At 35.6% G+C, this 16115-nt stretch overlaps 1 protein-coding gene and 2 pseudogenes across 1 annotated transcript; all 3 read right to left on the reverse strand.

The window, feature by feature from the left end:
• Nucleotides 1-233: 233 nt before the first annotated feature.
• Nucleotides 234-1284, reverse strand: LOC133059277 (olfactory receptor 14J1-like; annotated as a pseudogene).
• A 4735-nt stretch (nt 1285-6019) lies between these two features.
• Nucleotides 6020-6946, reverse strand: LOC133059116 (olfactory receptor 14J1). Its single transcript, XM_061146153.1, has one exon. The coding sequence runs from the start codon at nt 6944-6946 to the stop codon at nt 6020-6022; it is 927 nt and encodes a 308-aa protein (XP_061002136.1).
• Nucleotides 6947-13912: 6966 nt separating this feature from the next.
• Nucleotides 13913-14858, reverse strand: LOC133059117 (olfactory receptor 2B6-like; annotated as a pseudogene).
• Nucleotides 14859-16115: the final 1257 nt, after the last annotated feature.

The raw sequence follows: 16115 nt of genomic DNA on the forward strand, positions 1-16115 counted from the left end.
TGGGAGGAAAAGGAAAGTAGTGGGCCTACATTAAAATATTATATATAATTGTTTGTTTTCTCTTAATTTGAAAGAATAACAAAAAGTCTTATTTCAGTGTCTAAAAAAGTGAAGATGTCAAATGAAGCATTTCCATTATGATTATGGTTATAGTATTTGGTTCATCAACAGGAAAAAAAGTTTTTGTTTCTCCTCAACACTACTATATACATATTACATGCATGCTCAGTTGCTCAGTCATGTCTGACTCTTTGGCAGTGTTTACCATTTATATATAATGGATTCCAGTTATTAGATATGCTCCTTGTGTGTAATATTGGACAGCCATCAACAACAGGACAAAAATGTTTTTTTCCTGGTGAATTCACCACCCAGCAGTAACTTTCTTAAAGCTCCCTTCATGGCTTCATTCCTCAAGCTGTAGATCATAGGGTTCAGTGTTGGGGGCACTACTGTATAAAAGATAGATATGATAATGTCAGAAGCAGTTGGAGAATCTGAAGTTGGTCTTAGGAACTCAAAAATGCCTGTGGAAAGAAAAAATGACACAACAAAGAGGTGGGGTAGGCAGGTAGAGAAGGCCTTGGAGCGGCCCTCAGCAGAGGGTATTCTTAGAACTGTGGAAAAGATGTGCACATAGGAGAGAACAATGGAGACGAAGCAGATGAAGGAAAGCACAGTCATGAAAGCAGCCACTCCAATCACGCCTAGGTAATCATTGGAGCAAGAGAGCTTCAGCAACTGGGGGATATCACAGAAGAACTGGTGGATTATTTTGGCCCTACAGAACGTGATGGAGAATGTGGCAGCCGTATACAAGATTCCAGAGATGCCACCACTCAGCCATACAGCTATCACGACCCGTTTACAGGCTCTGGGATCCATAATGACTTCGTAGCGCAGTGGGAGGCAAATGGCGGCATAGCGATCACAAGACATCACAGTGAGAATGGCCACCTCAACCCAGGCCAAAGATGTGAAGAAGAAAACCTGAAGTATGCACTGACTGTGGGCAATATAGCCATTGCCTGTCAGTAAATTTTCAATGGACTGGGGGACCGTGACAGAAATGAAGGAGAGGTCCAGTAGAGAAAGGTGCTTCAAGAAGTAATACATTGGGGATTGGAGATGTTGGTCCAGAGTTGTGATGGTGATAATCAGGAGGTTTTCTGTTAAGGTTAATAAGTATATTAACAAGAAAAGCAATGCGTGTAAGATCTGCAGCTCACGGTTGTTGGAAAACACCATGAGGAGGAATCCGCTCATTGTGGTTACATTTGCCATAACTATTTTGAAGGTACAAATTGTGCTGGCAGCTGGAAGATAGAGAAGATGGAGGAAATGCAGTAGAGAGATGTTAAAATATTCATGTATTCATCAATGCTTCTTTCAACAATTAATTTTTGAGTACCTGTCATTCAACAATTAATTTTTGAGTACCTGTCATTCATCAGCTGTGCCCTAGATGTTGGGGACTCAAAGTTGAAGATGTGTATATCTTGTGTTCAGGGAACTTACAGAAAACAAAAATAAACCTGAGTGCAGATGTGATCAGAGTCACTGGTCCTATCACAGAAAAATGGTTGTACTTCCGCCACTAAAAACACTATTCCATTTCCACAAAGTGAAACTTGCTGCTTTGCTTTCAGTCAAGAACAGAAATTCAGTGATCAGTTCTTAATTAGGGGTTTCACAAAATTGGATAGATTATATTGTTCTATTTTAGTACACTGAAGGGCCCTTTAGAGGAATTGTGGTTGGATGGGATGATATCTAAGGTTCTTCCCTGGCAAGCCATTCTAATAAAGAGAAAGCTCCTATAATTGTGAGGCTAACAACCAAATTATGCAGTGTTACTACCTTTCCAGCTAACATTTTATTTAATAAACACATTTGAAATCAAGAACAAAAAAACTTTTACAAAGGAATTACTTAACATTTCACTATCAGATTTAGTGTTTAATCTGTCTAGGGTTTCTTCTGGTACCTAACAGTTTTTTCTTTGAAATTTCATTTCATTTCATTTCTCTTCACATTGTCTTCAGCTAAAGTCATTAAGTGTGTATTGACTATTTACTACATGCAAAGGCATTTGCAAAGAAGAGGAAGAAAGAGTGATTGCTCTGAGGTGACTTTCAATGTGGAAGGAAAACTTTCAAAAACCCAATATACAACTTCAGAAAGACACTCTGAAAAGGTATAAAGTGATCTACAATTCAGAAAAGAAATAAATCAAGTTTTAGGCCATTGTATAGTGTTTTGGGCTTTGCAGGATGGAGATAAAAAAAAGTTCTCCCTTCGTTAAAATATACCTCAGAATATGAGAACTGACCAGTCAGTCATGAGCCTCTCATATTCCTTAATTTTTTCCTCTTCCTGTGAGTTATAGGCAGCAGCTGGGGAAAAACAACAACAACAACAACAAAAAAACTGCGGAATGAAACAATCTCTTTGAGTTTTATTCTGAACCATGTGCAAGATTGAGGGCAGGAGGAAAAGAGGTGTCAGAGGAGACATGAGGGAGACAGAATAGATCTGAATTATGAACAGGAAAGTTTGACATTAGAGAAGAGAAAAAAAAAGTAAATGAGAGAGGCTATTGAATTAACAAAAGCCTCTCAGACTGATGAGAAATGGGGGTGGGGTGCTGATCTAAATAATATTCTCTTAGATATGATTAGCGACTGAACAACAAATGTGAAATCTCACCTGAAATTTTTGCGTGTGTGTGTGTCTCATTAATTCAGGTTCTTGGAAATCAACCTCCATGAAGAATGAACTCAACATCTGCTCCCCCCTTCTACCAGCAGGGGTCAGTAGTATTAGCTTTACAATTTTATATTAACATTAAATTTAAATTTTTAAATGTTTGTTTTGGCTGCCAAATTAAAAGTCTTTCTCTTTCTCTATGTATGTGAATTGCAAAGTTAATCTAGAATATCACCCTCTTAACTCCATTTTGATTAAAGCCTCACACAGCTAATAGAAAACAGAAAGAATTAAAGAGTAAAGGCTATGCTTTCAACAGTTTCTCCCTTTTTGCCTTGGAGAGCCCTTTGCTGCCTGTTTTTTTGTTCCTCTTTTCCTTGAACTGATAAAATAATAAATGACATTATTATCCAAACTTAATTTTGATATTGGTACATTAAGTATTTTAGTCTGCCAAATTTCCACCAGTGATTATCAACAGTCTGGGAAATAAACTGAAAAATTTTGAGCATTCATTTTCATGAGACAGACACCATGCTAGAGTTTGTCATAAAATATGCCTCAAGTTTTATTTTTTTTATCTTCTATGGCCTAAGCATTTTAATCTCTCTTTTTAAAAGAAAAAAATAAGATTCAGAATACTTAAGTGACAGAATCGAATCTAAGCACCAAGCCTTTTCCTTTGAAATTCATACCACTGTCTTACATCTAAAATCTCTGAGTATTTATGGAAGACATGCAGAAACATTGGGGAAAAAAGCCAAAATTACACTGAACATTTATCTTTTCAAGGCTTTGTCTTTCATGGTGATATCAGAGACTATGATATCACTATAGTACAGTTACTCTACGTTATAGTACAGTGTAAGTACTATACATGTTATAGTGCAATTACTTTATTGAATGTTTATATAAACATATAAAATATTAACCTTTCTTAATTTACCGACTTTTCTTAAATTGCTCATTTTGTAATATACTTATGTGAATTAAATCTATGACCTTTATTAACAGCTCATTTTCCTTGTTAGAATGAATAGTCTTGCTTTTTCAAATTAAATTTGAAGAATATATATTCTGTCAATTTCCATAAAACATTTTTCTCTTTCCTCATTCAAGATTGTAAAACTTACCACATCTACTATTGGTGTGTGGGTAGTTATGAAAGCTGATCACAAAATTTTGACCTTTCTCATCTATAATGACATCTTTTAAAACATGTTGTTTCCCTTGAGAACCCAAGGTTTCTGTTGCTTTTGGGATTTTCACCCCCCCCATCTTTTGTAATGGAAGCCTGAACTGAATGATGAGACTATTTCATTTTCTCTCCTTCTTTGTCACCTGGGACTTGGAACTTTTCACACAGAGGGGGAGTGACTTGGTAAACTGTGGGGATTTTGTTCCTAGTTCAACAGTTTGCAAACTTTAGTAGAGGTATGGCTCACCTGGAGAACTTGATAAAACAGATACCTAAACCTCACACTTAGTAATTCTGATTCAGAAGGTTTAATTGTACCTCCATACATTTGAATGCTCAACAAACTGCCTGATGCTGCTGCTGCTGGACTGAATGCCACAGTTGGAGAACCGCTATAATAGCTAAATCATGCATTCCAGAAAGGCAAACATGATTTTAAACATTAAAAGAAATTTTTAATGTCAGGTGTCCTGGGAAACTAGAAATCATTGTTTACAGAAATTGAGGCCTATGCATTGCATCTCAGATTTGGAACAGCTATTTTGGGCAACCATTGTGGTCTCTAATAAACATAAAACTATCTACTAAAAGATCCTAAAACAAATTTAGCAACAGTACCTGAAAATCTTATAAAGAGGCTCGCTCAGTTCATTAAAATTTATTATTTAAATATATGCAACTACTTTATAAGTATACTTTAAAATGGATGTAAGTCCATGATGTTGTTTTGTAATTTCTGAATTCTCCTACCATCTTTTATATACATTATTAATATTTTCCAGTAATAATCATATGACTATAACTTTATTCAATTTATATTACAAAGGCTTCTTCTGAAGCTGTAAGGACATAGATTTACTGTTTTAAAGGCTACATAGCATTCTGCTGAAGACTATCTCATTAGTGTATAATAGTAGAATATGCTTATTTTTACAGATGATACAAAAACTGACATGGGATCACAAAGTGTTGGACACAACTGAAACAACTTAGCATGCACACACACAGAGAAACAAATCATTTGCAATGAGTACAGGCAAATAAGTGAGCTTGGAATCAGACAAATATTACTTTGAACCACATATTTACTATTCTTTGAGAAGTCTCAAGAAATTAATCTCTTCTAAATTTAGTGTCCTAATTGATAGAATGGGGCATAGGTAGAACAGTTGCTTAATAAAATCAAAAGAAAAATGTATATACTGTACCTGATGTTTATTAGAGACTGAATAAATAGGTATGGGGAAAGCTATTATAATACATAAAAGGAAGGGTAAATTAATATGGGTACTTAATGCACATAAGAAACCTGGAGGTCTATTGGAAATCACATAATACACCATAGATATACTATCTCATGAACACAATCATGTTATTTGGCAGCAGTCTGGAATCTATTTGTTAAAAGCCAACTTTATTTTTGTCAAGCCTTTTTATTTTTTACTGGGGTATAGCTCATTAACAAACAATGTTATGATAGTTTCAGGTGAATAACGAAGGGACTCAGCTATACCCATATATCTATAAAAGCCAGCTTTAAATTGTGCTCACCAAGCCCCAAACTAATTGCCTTTTCTCTTTTAGTTCAGAAAAAATCCTATAAGATGCCTAAAAATAAAAATTGAATTTGTGGAAAGAAGACCAATATCCCTAGAACCATAACATCTTAAATTCTGAAGAATTATGTTTTGCTGCTGCTGCTGCTAAGTCGCTTCAGTCATGTCTGACTCTGTGCGACCCCATAGACGGCAGCCCACCAGGCTCCCCCAGCCCTGGGATTCTCCAGGCAAGAACACTGGAGTGGGTTGTCATTTCCTTCTCCAATGTGTGAAAGTGAAAAGTGGAAGTGAAGTCGCTCAGTTGTGTCTGACTCTTAGCGAGTCCATGCACTGCAGCCTACCAGGCTCCTTTGTCCATGGGCTTTTTCCAGGCAAGAGTACTGGAGTGGGTTGCCATTGCCTTCTCAGAGAAGACTATAAAGAACAGAAAAGTTAGAAGGGAGTTCCAGAAAGAAATCAGATTTATTTCTCCTACAATCTGAAACATAATAACAGTACCTTTTATTTGTATGGTACTTTAGAGTTTAAAAATGGCTTTTAAATGCATCTTTCTCTAAGGGAATTCTTTTGACAGTATCTTCCTCAGAGCTGCCTTCATGGCTTCATTCCGTAAACTATAGATAACTGGATTGAGCATTGGAGGTATCACAGTATAGAAGATGGAGAACATGAGATCCATAGCCGACTGGGACTCAGAAGGGGGCCTTAGAAACTCAAAGCCTACAGCTGAGAGGAAGAAGGTGACTACAAATAGGTGGGGTAGGCAGGTAGAGAAGACTTTGGTTCTTCCCTCAGCTGATGGAATTCTCAGCACCGCAGAGAAGATGCGAATGTAGGAAAGCACAATAGAGATCAAACAGATAAATGCTGTTGAGGTTGTGAATGCAGCCACTGCAATCTCATTAATGAATTCATAAGAGCAGGCTAGTTTCAGCACCTGAGGAACATCACAGAAGAATTGGTGAATGACTCTCTCCCCACAGAGCGGTATGGAGAAGTTAACAGCGGCATGCATGAGCCCAGAGAGGCCCCCAGCAACCCACACAGCTATCACGGCATGCCTACAGGCACAGGGGTCCATAATGGTCTCATAGTGCAGTGGGTGACAGATGGCTACATACCGGTCATAAGACATCACTGTGAGGATGGCCACTTCTGACGAGGCCAGAGCTATGAAGAAGAAAACTTGAAGAATGCACTGACCAAGGGAAATGTAGCCATTGTTCATAAGGGAATTTGCGATGGACTGGGGGACAGTGACAGAGATGAAACAGAGGTCCAGAAGAGAGAGGTGCTTCAAGAAGTAATACATGGGGGAATGGAGGCGATGGTCCAAGGTAGTTATGGTGATAATGAGGAGGTTGCCTGTCAAGGCCAGCAGGTATGTCACCAAAAACAGCAGTGCATATAAAATCTGAAGCTTACGGTCAGCAGAAAACCCCATGAGGAGGAATCCACTCACTGAGGTCAGGTTGGCCATGGTCACTCTGAAGATAGCAAGGATGACTCTGTTTAGGAAGCCAAAGAACAGTAGGAAAGAATGTATGATATTGATATAGTTATTAGTCAAGTAACTAAGTGTACTCAGCAAAGAGCTACTAAAATCAAGACAAATTTATCTTCATGGGAATGTGGTAATATTTAACTCAGAAAAATCTTTAGCCCTTTTTCAAAAATTGAACTTCTAAATGTGATCAACAGCTTCACATAATTTGAAAAAGTTATGAGAATTTTCTGGAGAGATAAGCAGATAAAGTCTTGATGGTTGATGAATGTGCAGATGAAGGATAAATTTTCCTATTTTTTGAAACAGATAACAGTGACAGGCAGATGATTGGGAGAAGAAATGAGTTCTGGTGGGAGAAGCCCAGTCTGAGGTGTGCCAGCCATAAAGTTGGATATGAGGATTTGGAACTCAAGACTATGGCAGTCCTTGAAACACCCCCAATTCAGTAAGAGTGCTCTTACAAGAATTATTTTGAATTAAAAAAAGGACGGAAAAGAGGTCTGAGGATAGACTTTTAGATACCATCAAATTTAAATAGATGTAGAGAAGAGGACTGAGTCAGACTGAGAAAAAATATTTACAGAAAAAGGAGAAAACTTGTAAGGAGTAACATCATAGAGCCAATGGAAGATAGATGCTTTAAAAGAAAAAAAAAAATAACGTACAACGTGTGCTAAGTTGCTTCAGTTGTGTCTGACTCTTTGTGACCCTGTGGACCATAGTTCACCAGGTTCCTCTGTCTAAGGGGTTCTCCAGGCAAGAATACTGGAGTTGGTTGCCATGTCCTTCTCCAGGGGATCTTCCCAACCCAGGAATCAAACCCACATCTCGTGCACCTCCTGTGTTGCAGGCAGATTTCTTACCACTGAGCCACCAGAGAAGCCCCCATGTACAATAGATTCATTAATTTAAGAAAGGAAATTTAAAATAACAATAACAGTATTGAATTTACCATTGTGAGGGTCATTTGTGGATTTGCAAGAAGCATTTGGGAGGACTAATGGGTACAAAAGCATGAAAAATGTGGTTTAAAAAACAAATGAAATGTGAAAGGAAATATATAAATTTTGGAGCACAGCTATACAATGTTTTATAAAATATAGAGAAGTTTCACTCACCAGAGTTGATCTTCATCAGTAGGAACCAATCTCTTTTAATCCTAAAATTGAACATTTATTCTGGAATTGAGCTGGTGGCTCGATCTTTGTAATTTTCATGTAGGGAAAGGACTGAGATGTTTTCATATAAGATTAAACAGTGAGCATAGACCCAGAGATATTTTAACTTCCCACTGAGCCGTTGATACCCATGAGCCTATGGACAGCCCATAAAGTCAGTCTTTCCCAGGCACTAGGGAACAAACTTGTTCAGTGTGGTTGATGTTTCACATAAACACTATGAGTTCAAGCATGGGACTTCATGGACCTGTCCCTCAAGGATTGTTTCAGTGAAAAGTAGTTAATTATCATCTGGGTTTAACTGAATCTTAGATTCTGCATTCCAGGGACTGAAAAATATACAACCTATATAATTTATTTTCTGTAAGTTCAGACTTAAGTTTCTCTGGTAAGAATGATCAATTTTAACTTTATTGGTCACCCATGAAGTCATGTGTGTTTGTATGGACCTCATTTAAAAAGAGAATGTTTAGTAATTGTTATGTAAACTTATACAAAATTACAGAATCAAAGGAGTTAGAGTTAAAAGAAGACTGAGTGTAGGCTTCATCCAAACACTATATCTTTTCTAAAATAACTCTGAACCTGATAATTCACTCACCAGTTTAACAATAGGCTACCACAGATGGATAATACATCCAAAAATGAACGTATTCTCTTTTCAAATACCTATGATAATGGGAAAGGCATTAAAAAAAAAAAATTGTGGTACGAACATTAAACATGAGGTCTACCTTTTAAACAATAAGATAAATTTTAAAAAATGTTTAATCTTACATCTACTCCTAAATGTAAAAAAAAAAAGTGAAATAATGCTATTTGCAGAAACATGATGGACCTAGAGATTTTTATACTAAGAGAAGTAACTCAGAGAAGGAAAATTATCATATGATATCACTCACATGTAGAATTTCATTTTAAAAAGGTAATAAATGGACTTATCTACAAAACAGAAACATACAGATATCAAAAGCAAATTTGTGGTTACCAAAAGAGAAATGTGGGGAGGGTTAAATCAGAATTCTATTCTTTAGTATTTTTTTGTTTCTACTTTATGTGGGTTCATTTTGTTTCTCTTTTTTCATTTTTTACTTAAGGTAAAAGTTTAGATTATTGATTTGAGGCCTTTACTATTTTTTTAAAATGAGCATTTACTAATAAGTATTACTCTTTAAGCACTGCATACCACAAATTTTGATATTTCCTTTGATTTTCTCTTTGATCCATGGATTACTTAGAGAAATATTACTTAGTTTCAAAGCCTTAGATATTCTCCTGTTATCTTTCTGTTGCTGATTTCTAGTTTAATTTCATTATGGTCTGAGAACATGTCACAGATAGATGAGTGAGGAATTAAGACCTAAAATCTCATTCACCTTTTACTTTCAAGGATTTGCTCACTTAGAACTATTGTGTGATTGAGGAGAAAGACCTAACTATTCCCACTCTACTTTTCCTTCTAAATACCGAGGATTAAAACACTAGAACTCATTTAACAGGTTTCTTTTTTCTTCTGCTACTCCTTAATCTAGAAAATTAAAGTAACCAGTAAGATTGATTCATGTAGAATTATTGCCATAAGCGAGTGGTCCTAAGGCTATGGTCCAATGTAGTTATTAACTGAAAATTTTCCCCAGAATTTACTTTATAAAAAGTCAAAGTATTTGTGGTAAAAAGAGTGATAAAGTTTCAGTTGGATACCTTTATATTAGTAGTGCCATCTTTTTGTACAAGTTCAACTAATGTAAGAAATATGAGTTTAAACCTGCTCGCTGGTTTGTGTTCTCTATGTAACCCTCTCATCAATCAAGCTGTAGATTTAGAAAGAAATTTAGGGTTTTTAAATTTTATCATTCCAACTCAGAAAATCATGTGCTGGCTTATGTTTGTAAACAGGACTATTGTTGTAAGGGGCAGCATGAACAAAAGTGGCTTATATTTCTAGTAATTTTACATGAATCATAATGGGAATACTGATACTTTATCTAACTGCAATATTTACTGCAGGCATCAGTTTTAAGCATTTTTTTTACAATTATATTTAAATAATACAATTTCTTACATTTGGAATTTTGTGTGTATGGTACTTATATTAGTCAAGGTAACATAGGTTTTGCTGCAATAACAAATCAATTCCAAATCCCAGTGATTTAAAACAAAACACTGTATTTCTTATGCACATAAAATCTGACTTGGGAAGTTGGTGCTTCCTTCTTTCCAATTATTGGGGGATCCAGATTTTATTTATCTTGGGATCCAGTCATCTCAAAATATGGCATAGATGAAGTAGGAAAATGTGTTTTTTAAAAACTGTTAATCCAGAAAAGACACTCATCACTTAGACTCACATTTTATTTTCCTGAATTATGTGGTCCCAAAAGAATTAGAAGGTAGATGTTAAAATGGGATATCACACATGGTAGGAAAGAGGAATCTGTGTAGTGCCACATAATCTACGCCTTGATTTGTTTTTGACATCGTTGGGAATTTTCTAGTGCTCCTCTAATAAATAGACACTAGACTTTGTTTTGAAATAGATAATTTCACCTTGTTGAATATGCTTCCCTACTGCTTTTTCTATATCACAAAATATTTTTCAGTTTAATGACTTACTGATATTTATAAAATTTACTAATATAAAATTTAATAAATTTACTGATGTTTTAGTAATACTTCTAAGAATGTTTAAATTTTTTCATTAATTGTGTTTTCAATATTGCACTATATTTATTTGCCTGCTTGACAGTACCTGTACTGGAATTCATTTAACTGTGTATTTTAATGTATAAAATTCTAAAATATCAGGTATCATTTATGTAAAAATATTAAAAATTCAGAATTTTTTTAAGTCTCAAGTTTTTGCTCTGATATGTCTGTAATATTGAAGGTAAATCAAAACATACCCTTAGGATTTGGGAGGGGGCATATTGGAAGCAACCTCCAATAGCAGTGCTAATTTTTTTTGTGGTCCCATGTTTTTGCTTAAAAATGTATGCAACTTCCACAGCATAATAGATCTATGTTTGTTCTAATACAAAATAGTAGTTTCAATGTTCATTTACTTAAATTTTATCTAGACTGTCAAGCAAAACTAATAAACTCAAGAAGATTAGCATTTTTATTTAATAACCTCGAATACTCTCTGAGAAGTACAACATACAGGCTCTGAGAAATACATTGCTTTATCAAGAATGAATAAATTAATACTATAAACATTTTTAATATAAATATTAGCATATATTTTATTATATAGTGACATGAAGTCCTGTGTAAAAATGGATCATGAATTGTGACAAACACTGTTATCAAATTTTTTTTTAAGTTTAGTATACTTTTCCAGATTATGTTAGAATTGAGGGAACAGATTTTCTTTCTCTAATCTAACTAGGAATCTTCATTTCTTTAAAATCCATTTCCTTATATTTTAGCTTCATCTGTCTCCTAGTTGGACCACACAAATTGGAAGTGTTCACTGTAACTTAACTGACAGGAAGTAGGTCCTTGCATTGTTCTTTTTAGGAGGAGAGGGGGAGGGTTGCAGTGGGAAAAAAGAGAAAAAGGAACAGGTCTAGATTCAATCATGTTGGGTGCATTTACTGAACGTTTATCATGTCCAAAGCATAAAAAAGAAATCTGCAGTAATCTGAGAAATTACAAATATGAATGTTATATGGGCTTGGGAAGGACTTACATTGAAAGGCAATGCATTGATAAAGTGTTCAAATAGAACCCACCTGAGAGGATACCTCATGTGATTGGGGTTAACTGTTGTCAGAAAAACAAATTCTAAATACATTCGAATATGCTGAGTAGGAAAATGCAAAGATTCTTACTGATATGTGGGGAGAAAGAGAAATTCATATGAAATATTCCATTATATGAGGTGATCTCGATTTACTAGAATATTTTATCTTTGGGAGGGAGAGCTTTTGCATATTTAATTACATCTTGTCTTCAGTATTTGCAATTCAAAATTTTACATGATTTTTGGCCAGGTTGAACACATAGATTGTTAATGTTCCTAGTCATATACCAATTTAATTCAGATTCCAAAATTCTTACCATCCAGTGTATTTATTCTCCAAAATTAAGGAATCTGATGAAACACATTGATGGATTTTGAGAAATTCATGTTTATCAAGACCCTAGAGATTACCTTATTAAGGGACTGTGATTCATTACTTTGAAATAACTAGAGGACTAAAATAAGTAAAAATGGTTAAATGTATTTTGGAAAGGATGATTTTATAAAGAAAGTTTGGGGATGTGTACTACAAAAGAGAGATTGGCAGAAATTTTACTGATCCTCAGAATAATGCTCTGTAATGACCCATATGGGAAAAGAATTATGTACAGTTCTATGAATTTAGAATTAAAATTTTGTTATTTAGATTTGTTTTATGGGCCACAGAGCTATAGTATTAAATATTAAATTCAAAGTTTGCTAAGAAAGGCAATTTCAAACACCTTTGAATTAAGGCAAGTGTTAATGTCCCTATTTGGTGGCAAAGAAACTATAGTCAAAGATAATAATTGGTTTTCCCCAAAAGGCACACGTATGTTTATCACTCTATCTATGGGGCTAAATATACTCATTAATGAACAAAAAGATTTGATTTGCATTCCAGGCAATGATGTTGAGTTTTTACTGAGGCACACGTATGTTTATCACTCTATCTATGGGGCTAAATATACTCATTAATGAACAAAAAGATTTGATTTGCATTCCAGGCAATGATGTTGAGTTTTTACTGAACTCAGTTGCTTTTCTTTAGGCATGTTTAACTAATTCGTATTTGTAAGGCAGTTTATAACCAGAGGCTATAAGACCTTTTTTCAAGTAAAGCTAAGAAGTCAACCAAGGCTTGAAACTCAATATGATATTCTCATAACTCCTACATTGAACTAGGCCTACCTTACCCAGTCAAGTGGTAAAGGAAGTTGTCTCTCATAAACTACTAACTCATAAACTACTAACTCATAACTACTAGTAACTCATAAATTACTAGTAAGTTTTCTTGAGTTAGAATATTTTCAGCCTTAGGTTTTTCCATCACTGTTCACTGTTCAAAGCATTCTTCTGCTTTTTCTCTCTTCCTCCACAGTAAGTTTTATTTGTATTTGCCCTGGACTCATTGTTATTTATCATACCGTAAGACTGGCTAAGGTTTATGGCAAAAGTAACATATTTAAAATCACTGAGTCTAAATTTTTTATGTATTTCCCTTTGCATATGTCTATCTTATATGCTTTTGACCTAAATGTTTCTTGATTTCACTTGCCTCTGGGGTCTTTGGTGAATGACATAATTGAACATTGATTGTTAGAAGATGACTAAATGCTTTCAATACATGTTGGTTAAAGTTAACTCAGGACAGTAGTGGCATTTTTTAAAACATGGGATCATTTCCAATTTACTTGGGATTCACTTAGGAACAGTTTATGTCAAATATACCTTTTAAAACTTTCTAAATATCTTTTCTCTAGCTATTACACCAGGTTTTTCCCCTGAAACTAAGTTAGCTAGTCATAAGGGTTAGGGAAAAAATTGACATGACTTGGTAAGATCCAATATTGCAAAAACAGATAGTCTCAAAAGTTGATAAGGGCTCTATGGAGATCATTAAGAATTGATGGTCTCTTTCTTTGTCCTGTTTCACCTGTGAACTTAATACACTGTCCTCTCGTCACTTCCATGTCTGAAATCTTCTTTGAAAGGCAGACACATTCATCCTTACTTCTTAGGTCTTCTCTTCAAAGATCATCTTGTCCTGACCCAAAATTCCTTAGTTAGTGCCCTTCTAAGGGCAGCTTTCACATCCTTGTTCCTCAGTGTGTAGATAAATGGATTGAGTGTGGGTGTGACGATTCCATAGAAGAGAGCCATGATCTTCCCTCTGTCCCGAGAATAACTAGAGGGAGGCTGGACATATATACTGATGGCTGTAAAGTAAAAGAGAGAGACCACCAGCAAATGTGAAGCACAGGTATTAAAGGCCTTCCAGCGACTTTCAGCAGAGCGGATTCTCATTACTGCCCGGGCAATGAACACATAAGTGCCCAGGATGAGGAAGAGGGGCACCAGAAGTAGCAAAGCCCCTAGCACATTGAGCTCAGCCTCATTCACATGGGTATCTGTACAAGCTAGTTTCAGAAGAGCAGGAACTTCACAGAAGAAATGGTCCATCACCCTCTGTCCACATCTTGGGGTCAACACGGTAAGAGTGGACTGCACAAGTGAGTTAGCAAAGCCACTAATCCAGGTCCCAGTGGCCATGTGGATACAGCGTCTCTGGTTCATGATGATTGGGTAGCGAAGGGGCTTGCAAATAGCAGCATAACGGTCAAAGGCCATGATGGCTAGAAGTATGCATTCTGTAGAACCCAAGGCCAAGAAAATATAGAGCTGGGCAATGCAACCACCATAGCTAATGGTCTTTTCTGGTCCCCGAAGGTTGACTAGCATCTGTGGGACAGTACTGGTAGTAAAGCAGAGATCCAGAAGGGATAGATTAGAGACAAAAAAGTACATGGGACTATCCAGCTGGGGATCCAGGCGGGAAACTAGTATAATAGAGATATTTCCAAACAGGGCAAAGATGTAAGCCACCAGAAAGATTACAAAGAGTGGTGTTTCCAGCCAGGATCGATCAGAAAATCCCAATAAGATAAAAACCATCTAGTGAGCTCTGATTACTGACCCACATATTGGCACTGATAGGAGGTCTACAGCTGAGACCTCTAAACACCCCTTCTAAGGATGGGTATCAATGATAAAAGGAAGCCTCTGGAAACTAAAAACCAGAGATGCTAAGGTGAAACTCTCATTTCTGCTGTAACCTGCATTTATATTCCAATTATGATGAAATATCAAACCAACATTATCAGTATAATATTGAAAGATTATTAAGAAAAGAATAAAAAGAACCAGCAAAGTAATTGGGAAATTTTCCTTATGTGATGAGTGTCTTCTGGTTAGTTATCATTCTTTTGCATTTTGTTGTCTTCTCTTCTAAAAAGTTTCAATAGAGCTACCATCAAGCCTAGTTGTCATGAATATTTAACCAAAACAGCATAGTATAGATGAAAACGATTGCAAGAAGGCAGAGTTTCCCAAATACAGGTTGACCAAAGGACAGCATGAAGAAGGCAGGTGGATCAGCAGTCCAGGGGGAGCCAATGCATTTTGGTATCTTCATCTTTCTCAAACCAACCCTAGTCAGAAACATCATGGGAACTGGAGCATGTCATAGATTTCGCACAGTGAAAAGATGGAGTATCAGGACTCCTTTTACCTCTTCCAAGCATTAGTGCTGATCCTATTAAGAAAATTTGAAAGTAAAAGGAAGAAACAAAAAATTCAAACAAGATAACATACACAAAAAACAATCAAGCATTGGAAACTTACTTGCTCTGAAATGCTACTCAACAGATATCTAAATAAATTTGATGAATTTCTAACCTCTGGGTGAAAACACCAGAAAGAGTTTCAAATACTTGGCTCCTTTAAGTAAATTTCTCTTATTTTTATATACAAGTTTCTATCTCCTCAAGATAATTATGGGCACATTAAACATTTCCCCCTCTCTCTTCCTTCTTTATTTTGTTTTCTTACACCCTGTTTTACCCTTAGAGCAAATATTTTAAGGCTTTTCTGCTCATTCCCAAAATGATGCAACTAATCAATCAATAAATATATTTATTTTACTTATCAAAATCAATGGATTTTCAATGCCACTTCTAACTCCATACTGCTTGCATGATAATTGGATCAAGAAAAAACTATATAATATTAAGGGAAATATAAGCAGTAGCTGAAATATTAGTAGGCCTACTTACATGGTAAAATCATATAAAAATGTTTCTGGAAATTTTCAAGTGCCTGTGAACTTCTATGGAAAATCAAGTTGATTATCGAGACTCTCCCTTATAAATCCTGTCCTTATATATAGATTAACACTCTT

The sequence above is a fragment of the Dama dama genome, chromosome 7 (assembly GCF_033118175.1).
Source record: "Dama dama isolate Ldn47 chromosome 7, ASM3311817v1, whole genome shotgun sequence".
Taxonomy (NCBI): domain Eukaryota; kingdom Metazoa; phylum Chordata; class Mammalia; order Artiodactyla; family Cervidae; genus Dama; species Dama dama.

Coding starts and splice junctions, on each gene's coding strand:
- LOC133059116 (XM_061146153.1), bottom strand. CDS start 6,946: ATGGCCAACCTGACCTCAGTGAGTGGATTCCTCCTCATGGGGTTTTCT.